Here is a 15,654-nt window from a genome sequence, read left to right on the forward strand (position 1 = left end):
AAATACACCGACGGTGGCTCAGAGGATAAAGGACAACGATTGCCTGGTCAGAGGTATCACTGTTTCTTCAAAATGCGGTGCAAACATGAAAGCATGCCTTGTATGAACAATTCATGATGCTCTAACATCCAGTATAAAAGGCAACCATAGCTTCAATGTTGATGCGGTCCACCACTTCAGCACAACAGCCACTCAAAGCAACACTACACATTTAGAATGTGATAAAAGGGGAAAGTCAGCAAACTGTGTGCAATATTGAGTCGGGAACATCACAGTTATGTGTATACAAGTACTGTATGTAGCATCAGTACTGGTGTATGTGTCACATACTGCACAGTACATGCGTGCCTGGCCCTCAGTTGACTCGCCTTGGCCAGGACTCAATCCAATCATCATAAGTGCACAGATCATTAGCTTACGATCCATTCATGTCACATACATCATGCCACAAACGTAAACACAACCATAGGAACCGGGTACAATGAATTAAAGGACAAGCCATCTAATCAACTGTAAGTGCTGCAATAATATAAGATTGTATTTCCCCCCCAGACAACAGTCTGAAAAAAGATAGATCGTTTTAAATTCAGGGTCGAGAGCAGGGGTGCCCACACTTTTTCAGCAGGCCAGGTCGAGGGGATCTACCTCATCTTCATATGTATATATACAGTCGCGATCAAAAGTTTACAAACACTTGTAAAGAACATAATGTCATGGCTGTCTTGAGTTTCCAATACTTTCTACAACTCTTATTGTTTTGTGATAGAGTGATTGGAGCACATACTTGTTGGTCACAAAAAACATTCGTGAAGTTTGGTTCTTTTATGAATTAATTATGGGTCTACTGAAAATGTGACCAAATCTGCTGGGTCAAAAGTATACATACAGCAATGTTAATATTTGGTTACATGTCCCTTGGCAAGTTTCACTGCAATAAGGCGCTTTTGGTAGCCATCCACAAGCTTCTGATTGAATTTTTGACCACCTCAAGGGAGCTTCTTGATGTATTTCTAACATGGACTTGTTTCTTCAGCATTGTCCACACGTTTAAGTTAGGACTTTGGGAAGGCTAAAACCTTAATTCTAGCCTGATTTAGCCATTCTTTTAACACTTTTGACATGTGTTTGGGGTCATTGTCCTGTTGGAACACCCAACTGCACCCAAGACCCAACCTGATGATTTTAGGTTGTACTGAAGAATTTGGAGGTAATCCTCCTTTTTCATTGTCCCATTTAAAGCACCAGTTCCATTGGCAGCAAATGAGGTCCAAAGCATAATACTACCACCACCATGCTTGACGGTAGGTATGGTGTTCCTGGGATTAAAATGCCTCACCTTTTCTCCTCCAAACATATCGCTGAATATTGTGGCCAAACAGCTCAATTTTTGTTTCATCTGACCACAGAACTTTCCTCCAGAAGGTCTTATCTTTGTCCATGGTATGTGTATGTAAACTTTTGTTCGCGACTGTGTGTGTGTGTATATATATATATATATATATATATATATATATATATATATATATATATATATATATATATATATATATATATATATATACATATACACTACCATTCAAAAGTTTGGGGTCACATTGCAATGTCCTTATTTTTGAAGGAAAAGCACTGTACTTTTCAATGAAGATAACTTTAAACTAGTCTTAACTTTAAAGAAATACACTCTATACATTGTTAATGTGGTAAACGACTATTATAGCTGCAAATGTCGGGTTTGTGGTGCAATATCTACATAGGTGTATAGAGGCCCATTTCCAGAAACTATCACTCCAGTGTTCTAATGGTACAATGTGTTTGCTCATTGGCTCAGAAGGCTAATTGATGATTAGAAAACCCTTGTGCAATCATGTTCACACATCTGAAAACAGTTTAGCTCGTTACAGAAGCTACAAAACTGACCTTCCTTTGAGCAGATTGAGTTTCTGGAGCATCACATTTGTGGGGTCAATTAAACGCTCAAAATGGCCAGAAAAAGAGAACTTTCATCTGAAACTCGACAGTCTATTCTTGTTCTTAGAAATTAAGGCTATTCCACAAAATTGTTTGGGTGACCCCAAACTTTTGAACGGTAGTGTATATTTATATATTTATTTATTTTTATGTTAAAGGTGTTTGATAAAAATACACGCATGTTGAACACATGTATCATGTTGTAATTGTATGCATGTTCCAAATAAACTCAAACCGTAACCATAACCTTAACATATAGATTCCTTTCTCACACACTCACATTCACACACTAGGGCCAATTTAGTGTTGTCAATCAGGTGCATGTCTTTGGAGGTGGGAGGAAGCCGGAGTACCCGGAGGGAACCCACGCAGTCACGGGGAGAACATGCAAACTCCACACTGAAAGATCCCGAGCCCAGGATCGAACCCAGGACCTTCATATTGTGAGGCACATGCACTAACCCCTGTTCCACCATGCTGCCCCATAAATAGTCATTGTGTCCTAAAAAAACTGAGGGACTATCTCACATCTAGCATCGCATTATGTTCGCCTTATGTTTATGTCTAATCTGATTTTAAGATGCATTTTGACCTAAGGAGCTAAGGAACTTCACTTTATGCTTTAGTGTCAAAAGAACTAGGGTAATAATTTAATTCCAGGGTAACACAGAGCTGCAATGTGATTGACTACTTGTTGCAGATTTACTTTACCCACCAGGTTTAGAAAGTCAGACATCCTAAATATCTTGAATCTCAAAAATCCTCGAAAGAATTGTTGCACAATCTCTGTGAACCCTTTCAGTCCAGTTTCAGGGCAAATCCCTCTTGCAAAAATGACTAATGATCTATTGCTAACTATGGATGCTGATGCGTCATCCATGTGGACCTGCTTCTTGATCTTAGAGCTGCTTTCGATACCGTCGATCATAACATTTTATAAGAACGTATCAAAACACGATTGGTATGTCAGACTTAGCCTTTTCTTGGTTTACCTCCTATCTTACTGACAGGATGCAGTGCGTTTCCCATAACAATGTGACCTCGAAGTATGTTAAGGTAACGTGCTGAGTTCCACAGGGTTCAGTTCTTGGCCCTGCACTCTTCAGCATCTACATGCTGCAGTTAAGTGACATCATATGCAAATACGGTGTTAGCTTTCACTCTGCATGTCCCTAAAGCTGACCAACACGCCACTTTGCAGTCAGCTGGAGGCGTGTTGTAGTAGAATTTCTGACCTCTGAACTATATTTCGTGTCTATTAAGAATGTCTGCTCATTTCATTTCTCTTCTATTCTATACCATTGAATAGACCAGATGTAGGACAAAGTTGAATATGGAGTCGTGCCGACCAGTCTACAAAATGTTTTGATTGTCTAAGCATGACTAAGGGATTCAAGGATGGTGCAAAACAAACAGGTCGAAAACAACGGGACCTTGACGCATGAGGGAAACAGATAAAATGGGCAGGAGATCAGGACTATAGAGAGATTGCTTGATTCTTGTGTCCTCCGGAGGGCGGTTGTTTGTCTGCAGGGACAGCTCAATCAGACTTGCACTTTTGACTATGGGTAAATAATTTTTTTGTACTAAATTCATTTTTGTTGCTGTTTAAGCTTCGGACAATCCACTACAGTGTCTAAATGAAATTAAACAACGGATGTCTGCTAACTTTTTGCAACTCAAGAAAACGGAAATGCTGATTATCAGTCCTGCTAGACACTGGCACCTAATTAATAAAACCACCTTAACATTTGACAACCAAACAATTATACAAAGCGACTTTGTAAAGAACCTCAGTATTATTTTCGACCCAAATCTGTCATTTGAGTCACACATTAAGAGTGTTACTAAAACAGCCTTCTTTCATTTCCGTAATATCGCTAAAATTTGTTCCATTTTGTCCACCATCATTATTCATGCGTTCGCTACGTCTCGTCTTGATTACTGTACCTTATTATTTTCGGGCCTCCCTATGTCTAGCATTAAAAGATTACAGTTGGTACAAAATGCGGCTGCTAGACTTTTGACAAGAACAAGAAAGTTTGATCATATTACGCCTATACTGGCTCACCTGCACTGGCTTCCTGTGCACTTAAGATGTGACTTTAAGGTTTTACTACTTACGTATAGAATACTAAACGGTCTAGCTCCATCCTATCTTGCTGATTATATTGTACCATATGTCCTGGCCAGAAATCTGCGTTCTAAGAACTCCGGCTTATTAGTGGTTCTCAGAGCCCAAAAAAAGTCTGCGGGCTATAGAGCGTTTTCTATTTGGGCTCCAGTATTCTGGAATGCCCTACCGGGAACAGTTAGAGATGCTACCTCAGTAGCAGCATTTAAGTCCCATCTTAAAACTAATTTGTATACTCTAGCCTTTAAATAGACCCCTTCTTAGACCAGTTGATCTGCCGTCTCTTTTCTTTTCTGCTCTGCCCCCCTCTCCTGCGTGGAGAGGTTATTAGGTGACCACAGATGAGGCGCGAGCTGTTCAAAGTCAGGACCCGGGGTGGACCACTCATCTGTGCATCAGTTGGGGACGTCTCTGCACTGCTGACTTGTCTCCATTCAAGATGATCCCCACTATGGACTGGACTCTCACATTATTAACTAGATCCACTCGACATCCATTGCATCTGCGGTCCCCTCCAAGGTTTCTGATTGTGCCCATTCGGTTGAGTTTTTTCTTGCCCTAATGTGGGATCTGAGCAGAAGATCCTTGTGATTAAGGTCTATATAACTTTGATTGATTGATTGATTGATTGATTGATTGATTGATTGATTGATAAATCACGCTTTTGAAGAGTGGAGTCTCTTAAGAATGCTTAAGACAAATGGACTAACAGTGCTGAGGACATCTTGAGAAGTGTTTCAAAAGATGACTTTTTGAAATATCAGAAAACTAAGTGGATAGGCTTTAAATAAATCATGCTACAAAACAAGTCTGGGAAAAGCTTAAGAATGGCAGAACCTTGAACTACGAACAAGTATGTTCAGTAACCTTTAGACATCTTGAGTAGTGTAAGCCATGTAACAGATGCAAAAAGACTACCTAAACGTCTTTCACGCCGCCTTGACTCTGACATTAATTTCTTTGGCTTGGCCCACTTTCTGCACGTCCTTCACATTGTCACCCTGCACTCAAGGCTACAGTCAGCATCGCAGTCATAAAGCGGTAGGCGCATGACAACCGTCACAGTGAATGGCGTATTTATGCGGACATGACTCACCCTGGAGATGTCGGCATATGTGTGGGCGCTACTTGGGAGTTAAAAAGACATACATCAAGAAGCTCCCTTGAGGTTGGCTTGAATACATTGTTGGTGAGTAAATCAAGTCATACGAATGCCTTTGTTAATGAGGCGTGCGTAATGAAAGATTTTAAAAAAGTGCTTACTGTTAATTGATAAGCCATTCTTGACTTTTATGGAATAGAACCGCCTGGAGCTCTGAAGCTAAGGCTGATATTTTGAGATAGAGCAGTCCTGATATTAAAGATTGATTCGAATTGTCAATCAATAGCCTCTTTCACGCAGAGATAAGGTAAAATTGGCACATCAGAGCCTTCGGCATTTATTCGACGGTGCCTTAAACACAGAGGCCGGATTTTTCCAGACCTTTGTGCATTTTCACACAGCGACCTCATGGCATCCCACCATCAGTTAAAGGCCTACTGAAATGATTTTTTTTAATTTAAACGGGAATAGCAGATCCATTCTATGTGTCATACTTGATCATTTCGCGATATTGCCATATTTTTGCTGAAAGGATTTAGTAGAGAAAATCGACGATAAAGTTCGCAACTTTTGCTCGCTGATAAAAAAAAAAGCCTTGCCTGTACCGGAAGTAGCGTGACGTCACAGGAGCTAGGATTCCTCACAATTCCCCATTGTTTACAATGGAGCGAGAGAGATTCGGACCGAGAAAGTGATGATTACCCCATTAATTTGAGCGAGGATGAAAGATTCGTAGATGAGGAACGTTACAGTGAATGACTTGAGAGGCAGCGATGGACGTGCTGTGCTAACGACGCCATTGAAGCTAACTTAGCAACCAGACTGCACAGAGCTATGCTAAAAACATTAGCTCTCCACCTACGCCAGCCAGCCCTCATTTGCTCATCAACACCCGTGCTCACCTGCGTTCCAGCGATCGGCAGAAGGACGAAGGACTTCACCCGATGCGTTTGGCGGCCCGGAGACGTAGGAAGTCAAGGTGAAGTCGGCGGCTAGCTCGGCTAGCGCGGCTAGCGCGGCTAGCGCTCCAACAAAGTCCTCCTGGTTGTGTTGCTGTAGTCCGCTGCTAATACACTGATCCCACCTACAACTGTCTTCTTTGCAGCCTTCATTAAAAAAATTGCAAAAGATGTCCAGAATACTGTGGAATTATGAAATGAAAACAGAGCTTTTTGTATAGGATTCTACGGGGTACCATAACTTCCGTTACTCGGACTTCGTCACGCGCATACGTCATCATACCGCGATGTTTCAGACGGATATTTCCCGGGAATTTTAAAATGTCACTTTATAAGTTAACCCGGCCGTATTGGCATGTGTTGCAATGTTAAGATTTCATCATTGATATATAAACTATCAGACTGCGTGGTCGGTAGTAGTGGCTTTCAGTAGGCCTTTAACTAGATGCCTAATGAAGTATATAACATTGTCATCATACAGAAACAATTGCTTTCAACACAACAGAGCAGAATAAGTTGCTAGATCATTTAACCTCCCACTCAGTGTTGATATTTGTACAAAACAGAACAATACACGCCATTTTTCCGGAAAATGAACAATTTCGTTTCAACATGGTGGGAAAAGTGACGCTGCAATGTTAAGTTTCACTCTTCTTACACATTTCAGTGCAGTAGTTTTAAACACAGTTGGTGCCACTCAGGGGCGCCGAAAAGGGGGGGTAAAGGAGACAGATTCTAGGGGCCCATGATGGAGGGGGGGCCCAGAGAGGCCCCTAATGATGATTAAATTATAATGTTGCCGCTGTGTTGGGGGCCCTGTAAAGATTCTTTTCATGGGGCCCAAAATCCCTCCCCTGGTGCCACTACTGCGCCTCTAAAACGACCTCCGAAGTTGGAAAATTCGGGGGGATTATAGAAAACATGCAATCTTGTGTTGGGATGGGAATTGATAGGATTTTTCCGGTTCTGATTCCACTTTCAATTCTGCTTAATGATTCGGTTATTTGTCAGTTCTGTTATCGATTGTTATTTGTAAAAAAAAAAAAAAAGAGAGAACAAACAGGTGGATTAAAATAAACTTTGTTTAGTTAAGAGATAACATGACCTTACAAAGCCAACAGTGAGTTCTTAAGAGGCACACACACCACAGAAAAAAAAATTTTGTGAAAAAATTAACTATAATAAAAAAAAATTTTTTGTGGAATTCAACAAAATAAAACATATGCGGAAATTCGGGAAGAGTGTAACATTTTTAAAACATTGGTGAAACTCATTAAATTAGAATATCGTGCAGAGGTTCGTTTGCTCCAGCAATTACATTTACAAGGTGAAACTAACATATGACTTACAGGCTCATTACATGCCACTCAAGAGATTTCAAATATTTTGATATAATATTGATGATTACAGCTTATGAAAACCTTGAATTGAAAACCTCACAAAATGTGGGGTTTACAAAAGCTCAAATTAAAACAGTGTGGATGATACTTTAAGCAAATGGGTAAAGTGTCTTGCCCAAGGACACAACATCAGTGACGAGGATGGCGGAAGCTGCAATCAAACTTGCAACCGCCCCAATATAATGGCTAAGTAAAAGTCCGGTTGGAAGAATACATGCAATGTTTCTCTGACTACAGACATACACCTACCGAAAATCAGGAGCATCTACAGTGGCAAATTGTTGTAAGCCCTTGACCACAAACTTAGTCTACTCTTTGCTGCCGTGATGAGTTAAAAGTTAAAAGTTAAAGTACCAATGATTGTCACACACACACTAGGTGTGGTGAAATGTGTCCTCTGCATTTGACCCTTGTTCACCCCCTGGGAGGTGAGGGGAGCAGTGGGCAGCAGCGGTGCTGCGCCCGGGGATAATTTCTGGTGATTTAACCCCCAATTCCAACCCTTGATGCTGAGTGCCAAGCAGGGAGGTAATGGGTCCCATTTTTTTTAGTCTTTGGTATGACTGAACTCACAACCTACCGATCTCAGGGCGGACACTCTAACCACTAGGCCACTGAGTAGGTAGACAAGGTAGAACTGAAATGGACATACTAGTACGGCCAGCCTCGGAGCCAGTCAGAATTATTCTCTAGTCATGCTCATGTATGAAAAGGCATTAATTCAAATTTTCAGGTCATAGTAGCTTTGACATTTATAGGTGGTGTTAGTTAGTACCTGTTGTATTTATGGGCCTGGCAGATGACGTGCTAGCGTTACTGTTGATGAGTTGAGATCGGAGCAGTTAAAAAACGCAACATCCATTTATTAGGTATTGCATGCTTTTTGTCCAAATGTTTGAGCATGTTTGCTTGTATGTACAACTTTTGATGAAATTGCAACCTTACAATTATTGCCAGGAGCGTTGTTGCAATCTTTTCTTGTAAAATGTATCCAAACTCTGAAGCGTTACTGCTCCCTGGGCGCCATGTTTCCGCACGCAGGAATCGTTAAGGGAATAGTCAAGAGATTCCAAGGAATTGATACTGGGAGCCGGTTCTGAGCAACAATCGGTTTTCAATTCCCATCCCTACAATTCTTGTGACATGCAAGTTGAACAGAACGGTAATTGAAATACATGAATAATGTAAAATTATAGCTGAGTAATAAATTCAACAATGGGAAATTAAATCCACAAAAAGACAATTGTAGCCAATAAGTAATCTATCAATTAATGTTACTAATCAGTTCAAACACACTTTATAGCCTCGAATATACTCGATATATCGCGGGTTTGTCTCTGTGCGGTGTAGAAAATGACTATACCGTGAGTATTCGAGTATACGTTCTAACGCAGTTGCTTTTAGCTGCGGGCATTACACTACAGGCTCTTCTCTTTCTTGTCTCTCCGTCTCACAGAGAGATAAAACAAGCGCACGTCACATACTGTCGCGCGTGGAAAGTCATACGTCCTTGCCGAGCAGAGAGGTAGCGGCATGGGTAACGTTAGCAGTGGCAGGTGGTGCAAGCGGAGCGGTGCGAGTGGTAATACGAGAGAGAGAAGATGCGAATCTGGTAACAAATGGAGGAAGAAGAGTTAATCCTCAAGAAAAAAAGCACGGGGTCCATCTACTGGCGGTGGTTTGGCTTCAAGCGGGAAGATGTTGGACAGACAACCGTAATATGTAAAGTATGCGGCAAAAGCGTTGCTACAAAAAATAGAGGCACTACTAATTTGTAGCATCATTTGAAAAGTCATCCGCTAGACTGCAGTGGTCCCCAACCTTTTTGTACTTGCGGACCGGTCAACACTTGAAAATTTGTCCCACGCAGGGGGGGTTAGTAAAAAAAATAAATTAATTTAAAAAAAAAAAAAATTTTGTCATAAAGAAATGCAATCATGTGTGCTTACGGACTGTATTGATTTATATTGATATATAATGTATATATTGTGTTTTTTATGTTGATTTAATAAAAAATTAAAAAATAAAATAAAACTTTTTTTATTTTTTTATTTCTTGTGCGGCTGCGGCCCAGTACAAATCGGTCCACGGACCGGTGGTTGGGGACCACTGCGCTAGAGAATGAAGAGTGCTTGAAACTCCACATGTCAACATCTCCGGCCGGTGCTACACCCAACAAAATGCCGAAGCAACCAGCACTGACCCAATTGAGCCTGGCGTCTTCCATTTCCAAATCAACACCGTATGAAAAAAATAGTCAAAAACAGAAGGAGATAACGTCCGCAGTAACCTACCACATAGCGAAGGACATACACAATTTGTGCAGCTAATTTTTATTTGACAGTTTTTGAAATATCTTGTGTGACATCATGCACAAAAATGCACTGTATTTGTTTTAAACTATTGTAGTGGCGTTCTGTACAAAAAGTGCACTTTAATTTCGTGTTGTTTTGATATGTCATCTTAGTGACATCATGCACAAAAGTGCACTAATAGCTTGTTTGAAAATGTCTCTGACAATCTTGCACTTTCTGTTTTGAAATGACATGAATGTCTGTGCCACTGCTTAATAACTGTTTAATAAATACAGTTTTGCTAAATTTACTTAGTTGTGATTTCCCTCTCTATATGAAAGTTTAAAATGAGCATATATTAATGCAGTATGAACAAGAATGTTTTAATGTAGACACATAGAATCATCATACTGCTGTGATTATACACATCAAGTGTTCATTCAAGACTAAGGCAAAATATCGAGATATATATCGTGTATCGTGACATGGCCTAAAAATATCGAGATATTAATGAAAGGCCATATCGCCCAGCCCTACCTCAATGCGTATTTTAGGGAAAATAGTTGAAATAAACAAGGATTTTTCTGCTTGCTTGAACCTTATTTATTTTAAATACACGCAGATCAACAACATTGAAATTGCACTTTTAACATCGGTGCATTAATGAAAATAAAAAACAGAAAACTATCTGCTATTTGCCGCCACACAGATCACGGCACCCCCCACCGCTCTCATGTGCGCTTTACTGCAGCGCCTGCGCGCAAACTATGTCCGCGTAACTAAAGGCGGTATAGCTCGGTTGGTAGAGTGGCCATACCAGCAACTTGAGGGTTCCAGGTTCAATCCCAGCTTCTGCCATCCTAGTCACTGCTGTTGTGTCCTTGGGCAAGACACTTTACCCACCTGCTCCCAGTGCCACCCACATTGGTTTAAATGTAACTTAGAGATTGGGTTTCACTATGTAAAGCGCTTTGAGTCACTAGAGAAAAGCGCTATATAAATATAATTCACTTCACTTCACTTCACTTCACTAAAGTTACGGACACTCCATGTTGTCCGGATTGGATCAACTATTATTAGTTCCTCTCATTCAACAATCAAAGCAGCAGAATAAAAATCAAATCAAATTAATATATTCAATCGATTAATTGTTGCAACAAACAGACATAATTGTCACAGAAAAACATCAGCAATACAGAGCACAGAGAATCTGCAAAAAAAAAAAAAACATGCGCCATGACTACGGTTGGTGCATATTGGAGGAAGTGTTCTGTTGCGGTTTTGGCGAGCGCTATACGGCAAAATGTGTGTGCATTGTTGGAACTGAGGACTGTTGGCGTGTTACGGTTGGCAATAAAGTTGAAAAAGAGATACCGTATTTCCTTGAATTGGCGCAGGGAATATAGTATTCGCACGTCTAGAATTACTGCCGGGTCAAACTCGTTTCTCAAAATAATTAACGCATGCTTGGCCTTATCGCCGGTTTATTATTGAAGCCGGATCAAATTTGTTTCGCAAAATATTAATTTTATTATCGCATGTCTATAATTTTCACCGGGTCAAACTCGTTTCGCAAAATATTTAGCATATGGCTAGAACTTCCACCGGGTCAAATTCGTTACGTCACGAGTGACGCATCTGTCCTCATTTTCAAAATGGAGGAAGCTGCTTTCAGTAGTTTTCAATCGCACAAAGGAAAAAAGATAAAGAGCTATTCAGTAGGATTTAAGGTCCAAGCTATTGAATACCGGTACAGTATGCTAAAGAGAACAGTAAGCAGCTATGTTTTATTAATATACCGTAGCTGCGTGTGTGAAATACTGTATAAGTCATTAAATGACTCCCGCCTCCTGGTGGTAGAGGGCGCTGCCGCGCTAGTGATCCTTCTTGCGACTTCCGGTACTGCAGAAGAAGTGAACACACGCAGCAAGAGATTTTTTTTTTTCCCTTTTAACATGGAGGATTACATACCGGTATCTAAAATAAAACAGTTTTCTAAACTGGACTTTCAATGGAAGCAGGAGGTAATAATTAAAGGAATATCTCCATCGAGACAGAGACTTTTAAAAAGGAAAAAAGAAAATAAGGAAGACTTCTATAAACAAGTTATCGATGCTTTTGGTCAGAAGGAGCTGCAAATGGACTCCATTTATAAGTACAGGTAAGACCATAATAACGTTTTTTTAATTAAATGTGCTTTTCATGATGGTATGCTTACATCACACTCAAAGCGCACGACTAAATTTTATGGATTCCTTTTGGTAAACGCCGGAGTGAGAAGAGGTTTTAAAATAATTACCGCATGCACGGCCATCCCGCCGGTTTCCGGTAACCGCAGGATTGACAGGAGGTTTTAAATTAATTAACGCCCCTGCGGCTATTCAAGGAAATACGGTAGATAGCTTCCAACAATATAAGCTTCAAGCTTTATTTAGCACCAAAGCGGGGCAATGATAGCTACTTTGTTTCCCGTTTATGTCGGCACCAGTGATATTATGTAACCGAGTTTCGGTACACATCCCAAGCACATAATCCAGAAAATTGCAGGGTCCACGTTGCGTTCCTATCCTCTGTCGGTGCGGTTTACACAGGAAAAGAGTTTAAGACCTGCTAATATTTCACTTGTTTTGGTTGAACTCATAAACCACTTGCAGAACGGACGAACATCCTCATTTATACGGAACAGCAATACAGGCAGCGGCAATGTGGAATGGCCTATTATTGCACTTTAATTTCCAAGCCAAACAACTAACCGAAAACTTTGATGGGAGATTTCATGAAAGACCGCAGACACGGTTGGAGCCACGAGAAGTGAATGGATTGAGGAATTACTGAACAGACGGAACGTAGCATCTAATGGAAGGTGAATGGCTGTGTCTCCTCTCTCATCCCCTGGCTATCACATATTGATTGAACGTGAAACATTTCCATGCAGGCTGCAACTAATAACACTGCACAAGATCCAAGCTAGCACATCCACTTCCATGTTCTTTATTGATGCAACATCCCGTCTATACTTTCCATCTTGCACTGATTTTATAGTTTAGCACCTCTCTGGGTGCAATTTTTACTTTCCACCCACAGTCTGAATGCTTCTGTATATATGTATATAGCAGGGGTCACCAACCTTTTTGAAAGCAAGAGCTACTTCTTGGGTACTGATTAATGCGAAGGGCTACCAGTTTGATACACACTTAAATAAATTGCCAGAAATAGCCAATTTGCTCAATTTACCTTTAACTCTATGTTATTATTAATAATTAATGATATTTACACTTAATTGAACGGTTTAAAAGAGAAGAAAACATGAAAAAAATGACATTTAAATTTTGAAACATAGTTTATCTTCAATTTCGACTCTTTAAAATTCAAAATTCAACCGAAAAAAAGAGAAAAACTTAAAAAAAATAATTTATGGAACATCATTAGTAATTTTTCCTGATTAAGATTAATTTTAGAATTTTGATGACATGTTTTAAATAGGTTAAAATCCAGTCTACACTTTGTCAGAATATATAACAAATTGGACCAAGCTATATTTCTAACAAAGACAAATCATTATTTCTTCTAGATTTTCCAGAACAAAAATTTTTAAATAAATTCAAAAGACTTTGAAATAAGATTTAAATTTGATTCTACAGATTTTCTAGATTTTGCAGAATAATTTTTTTGAATTTTAATCATAATAAGTTTGAAGAAATATTTCACAAATATTCTTCGTGGAAAAAACAGAAGCTAAAATTAAGAATTAAATTAAAACGTATTTATTATTCTTTACAATAAAAAAAATAAATTTACTTGAACATTGATTTAAATTGTCAGGAAAGAAGAGGAAGGAATTTAAAAGGTAAAAAGGTATATGTGTTTAAAAATCCTAAAACCATTTTTAAGGTTGTATTTTTTCTCTAAAATTGTCTTTCTGAAAGTTATAAGGAGCAAAGTAAAAAAATTAATGAATTTATTTAAACAAGTGAAGACCAAGTCTTTAAAATATTTTCTTGGATTTTCAAATTCTATTTGAGTTTTGTCTCTCTTAGAATTAAAAATGTCGAGCAAAGCGAGACCAGCTTGCTAGTAAATAAATACAATTAAAAAAATAGAAGCAGCTCACTGGTAAGTGCTGCTATTTGAGCTATTTTTAGAACAAGCCAGCGGGCTACTCATCTGGTCCTTACGGGCTACCTGGTGCCCGCGGGCACCGCGTTGGTGACCCCTGGTATATAGTATGATATTTAATATTTAAACAACACATTCAGAACATTCGTTCTCAGGACCGGACTGTGCACATTACTCCCTTTTGCACTATTTTTCTTTTCTTTCCTTCCTATGTTTTGCATATTTATAGACTGTCGCACTGATACTGGAGTTGCTTTTCATCTTATTGGACCTGTGTATAGTGACAATAAAAGGCATTCTATTCTATTCTATTCATCTCCGACGTTCCTCGAAATGCTCTCTGATGACTCTTGTCTGTCTTGGTCTGCGTGTTAAAAAAAATATGCCAGACAATCCTGCGCGCTTCCTATTTATTTCCCTGTGCTGCTACCTGCCGCAATTTGCCAGGTCAACTTCACACACACACACACACACACACACACACACACATCTGCAGCATTGCTCTGCAGCACACACACACACATGCAAAAAGGACACATTTGAAGTTGTGCATGCACTAGTAGAGAAAGGCTACTTACAGCATTTGATGAAATGATAGTGAGACATTTTTAGAGTCGGGAAGGAAGCAAGGAAGGATGAAAGAAGGAAGACCTTAAGCCGGGTGTCCTTCAAGCTGCTACAGGTTCCAGCACAAACTATAGTATTATTTCCCTAACCAAAACTCTGTGTGTGTGCATTATTCCACACAGCAGCAGCAGCTTCAATTGCAGTAACACACACACACACGCACACACACGCCGGCATCCGCTGCCCGGGTAAACCGGTCGGCGAGCGAGCTGCTTCCTCACGCTCAAGATGTGCCAAGCAGAAGCACCCTCGTCCGAGCCATGACCATCACACGTGTTCCCCGCGTCACTGACTGACTGACAGCCGGCTCGCCCCGCCTCCCGCTCAACACACCTCCTCCGATGACGCAATGCTTTTCTGTCTTCACCACACACACACACACACACACACACACGCACATGCAAAATCTGGTAATCCTTTACATATGCGTGCACAAATTAAAGGTCTGTAGAATTGATTTAACTGTGCCTCATACATCATTTTTTTTTTTTTTAAATGGAGGAAAAGAAGAGGGGGTACTGTGTGTTGGGGGGCTTGCATTGTAAAGAAGGAAAGCTAACGAGAGAAGCTGCTGCAGTGCGGCTGTTGGTTGCGCTGACAGGTTAAGAGTGTCAGCCACTCTTCAAACTAGCCGCAAATGGATTGGAATGGTAAGTGTCGTTATCTAACGTGTGTGTGTGCACGCGTAGCATGAACACACGCTCACATTAAAGTTACTAGTAAGTAAGAGTGTGTGCAGTGTCAGTGTGTCTGTAGGTCAAAGCACTGGGACTCTTTCAAATATGTATGAATGGAAGAGCTTTGCATTTAAAAGAGGGTCATCTGCATAGAAAAGAGGGAAGACTGGAGGGACACAACAGAGACAGGTCTTAAGGACACCAAATAGCAGGGGTGGGATATGATACTACAACCCCTGACTAAATTATGGAATCACCATACTTGAAGGATGTTCATTAAAAGAAAAGCAGATATCGGACATAACACGGAACTATAGTTCATTTCAATCCAATCCACTTTATTTATGTAGCACATTTAAACAACAAAATGTTTCCAA

The 15,654-nt window shown here is 40.0% G+C and overlaps 1 protein-coding gene across 7 annotated transcripts in view; it reads right to left on the minus strand.

Annotated features, from left to right (window-relative positions):
• myo16 (myosin XVI) overlaps positions 1–15,654 on the minus strand; it is a 375,845-nt gene that overhangs the window by 299,670 nt on the left and 60,521 nt on the right. Inside the window, exon 1 of one of the 7 annotated variants that reach the window (XM_062069025.1) lies at positions 14,552–15,026. The exons of 5 other annotated variants lie outside the window; for them this stretch is intronic. In XM_062069025.1, the coding sequence (XP_061925009.1) occupies positions 14,552–14,579 (28 nt within the window). In that variant the 5' untranslated portion in view covers positions 14,580–15,026. Of the gene's footprint in view, positions 1–14,551; positions 15,028–15,654 lie in introns of those variants that run through there. One more of the 7 variants, XM_062069031.1, reaches the window with a different exon arrangement.

The sequence above is a fragment of the Entelurus aequoreus genome, linkage group LG14, assembly GCF_033978785.1.
Source record: "Entelurus aequoreus isolate RoL-2023_Sb linkage group LG14, RoL_Eaeq_v1.1, whole genome shotgun sequence".
Lineage (NCBI taxonomy): Eukaryota > Metazoa > Chordata > Actinopteri > Syngnathiformes > Syngnathidae > Entelurus > Entelurus aequoreus.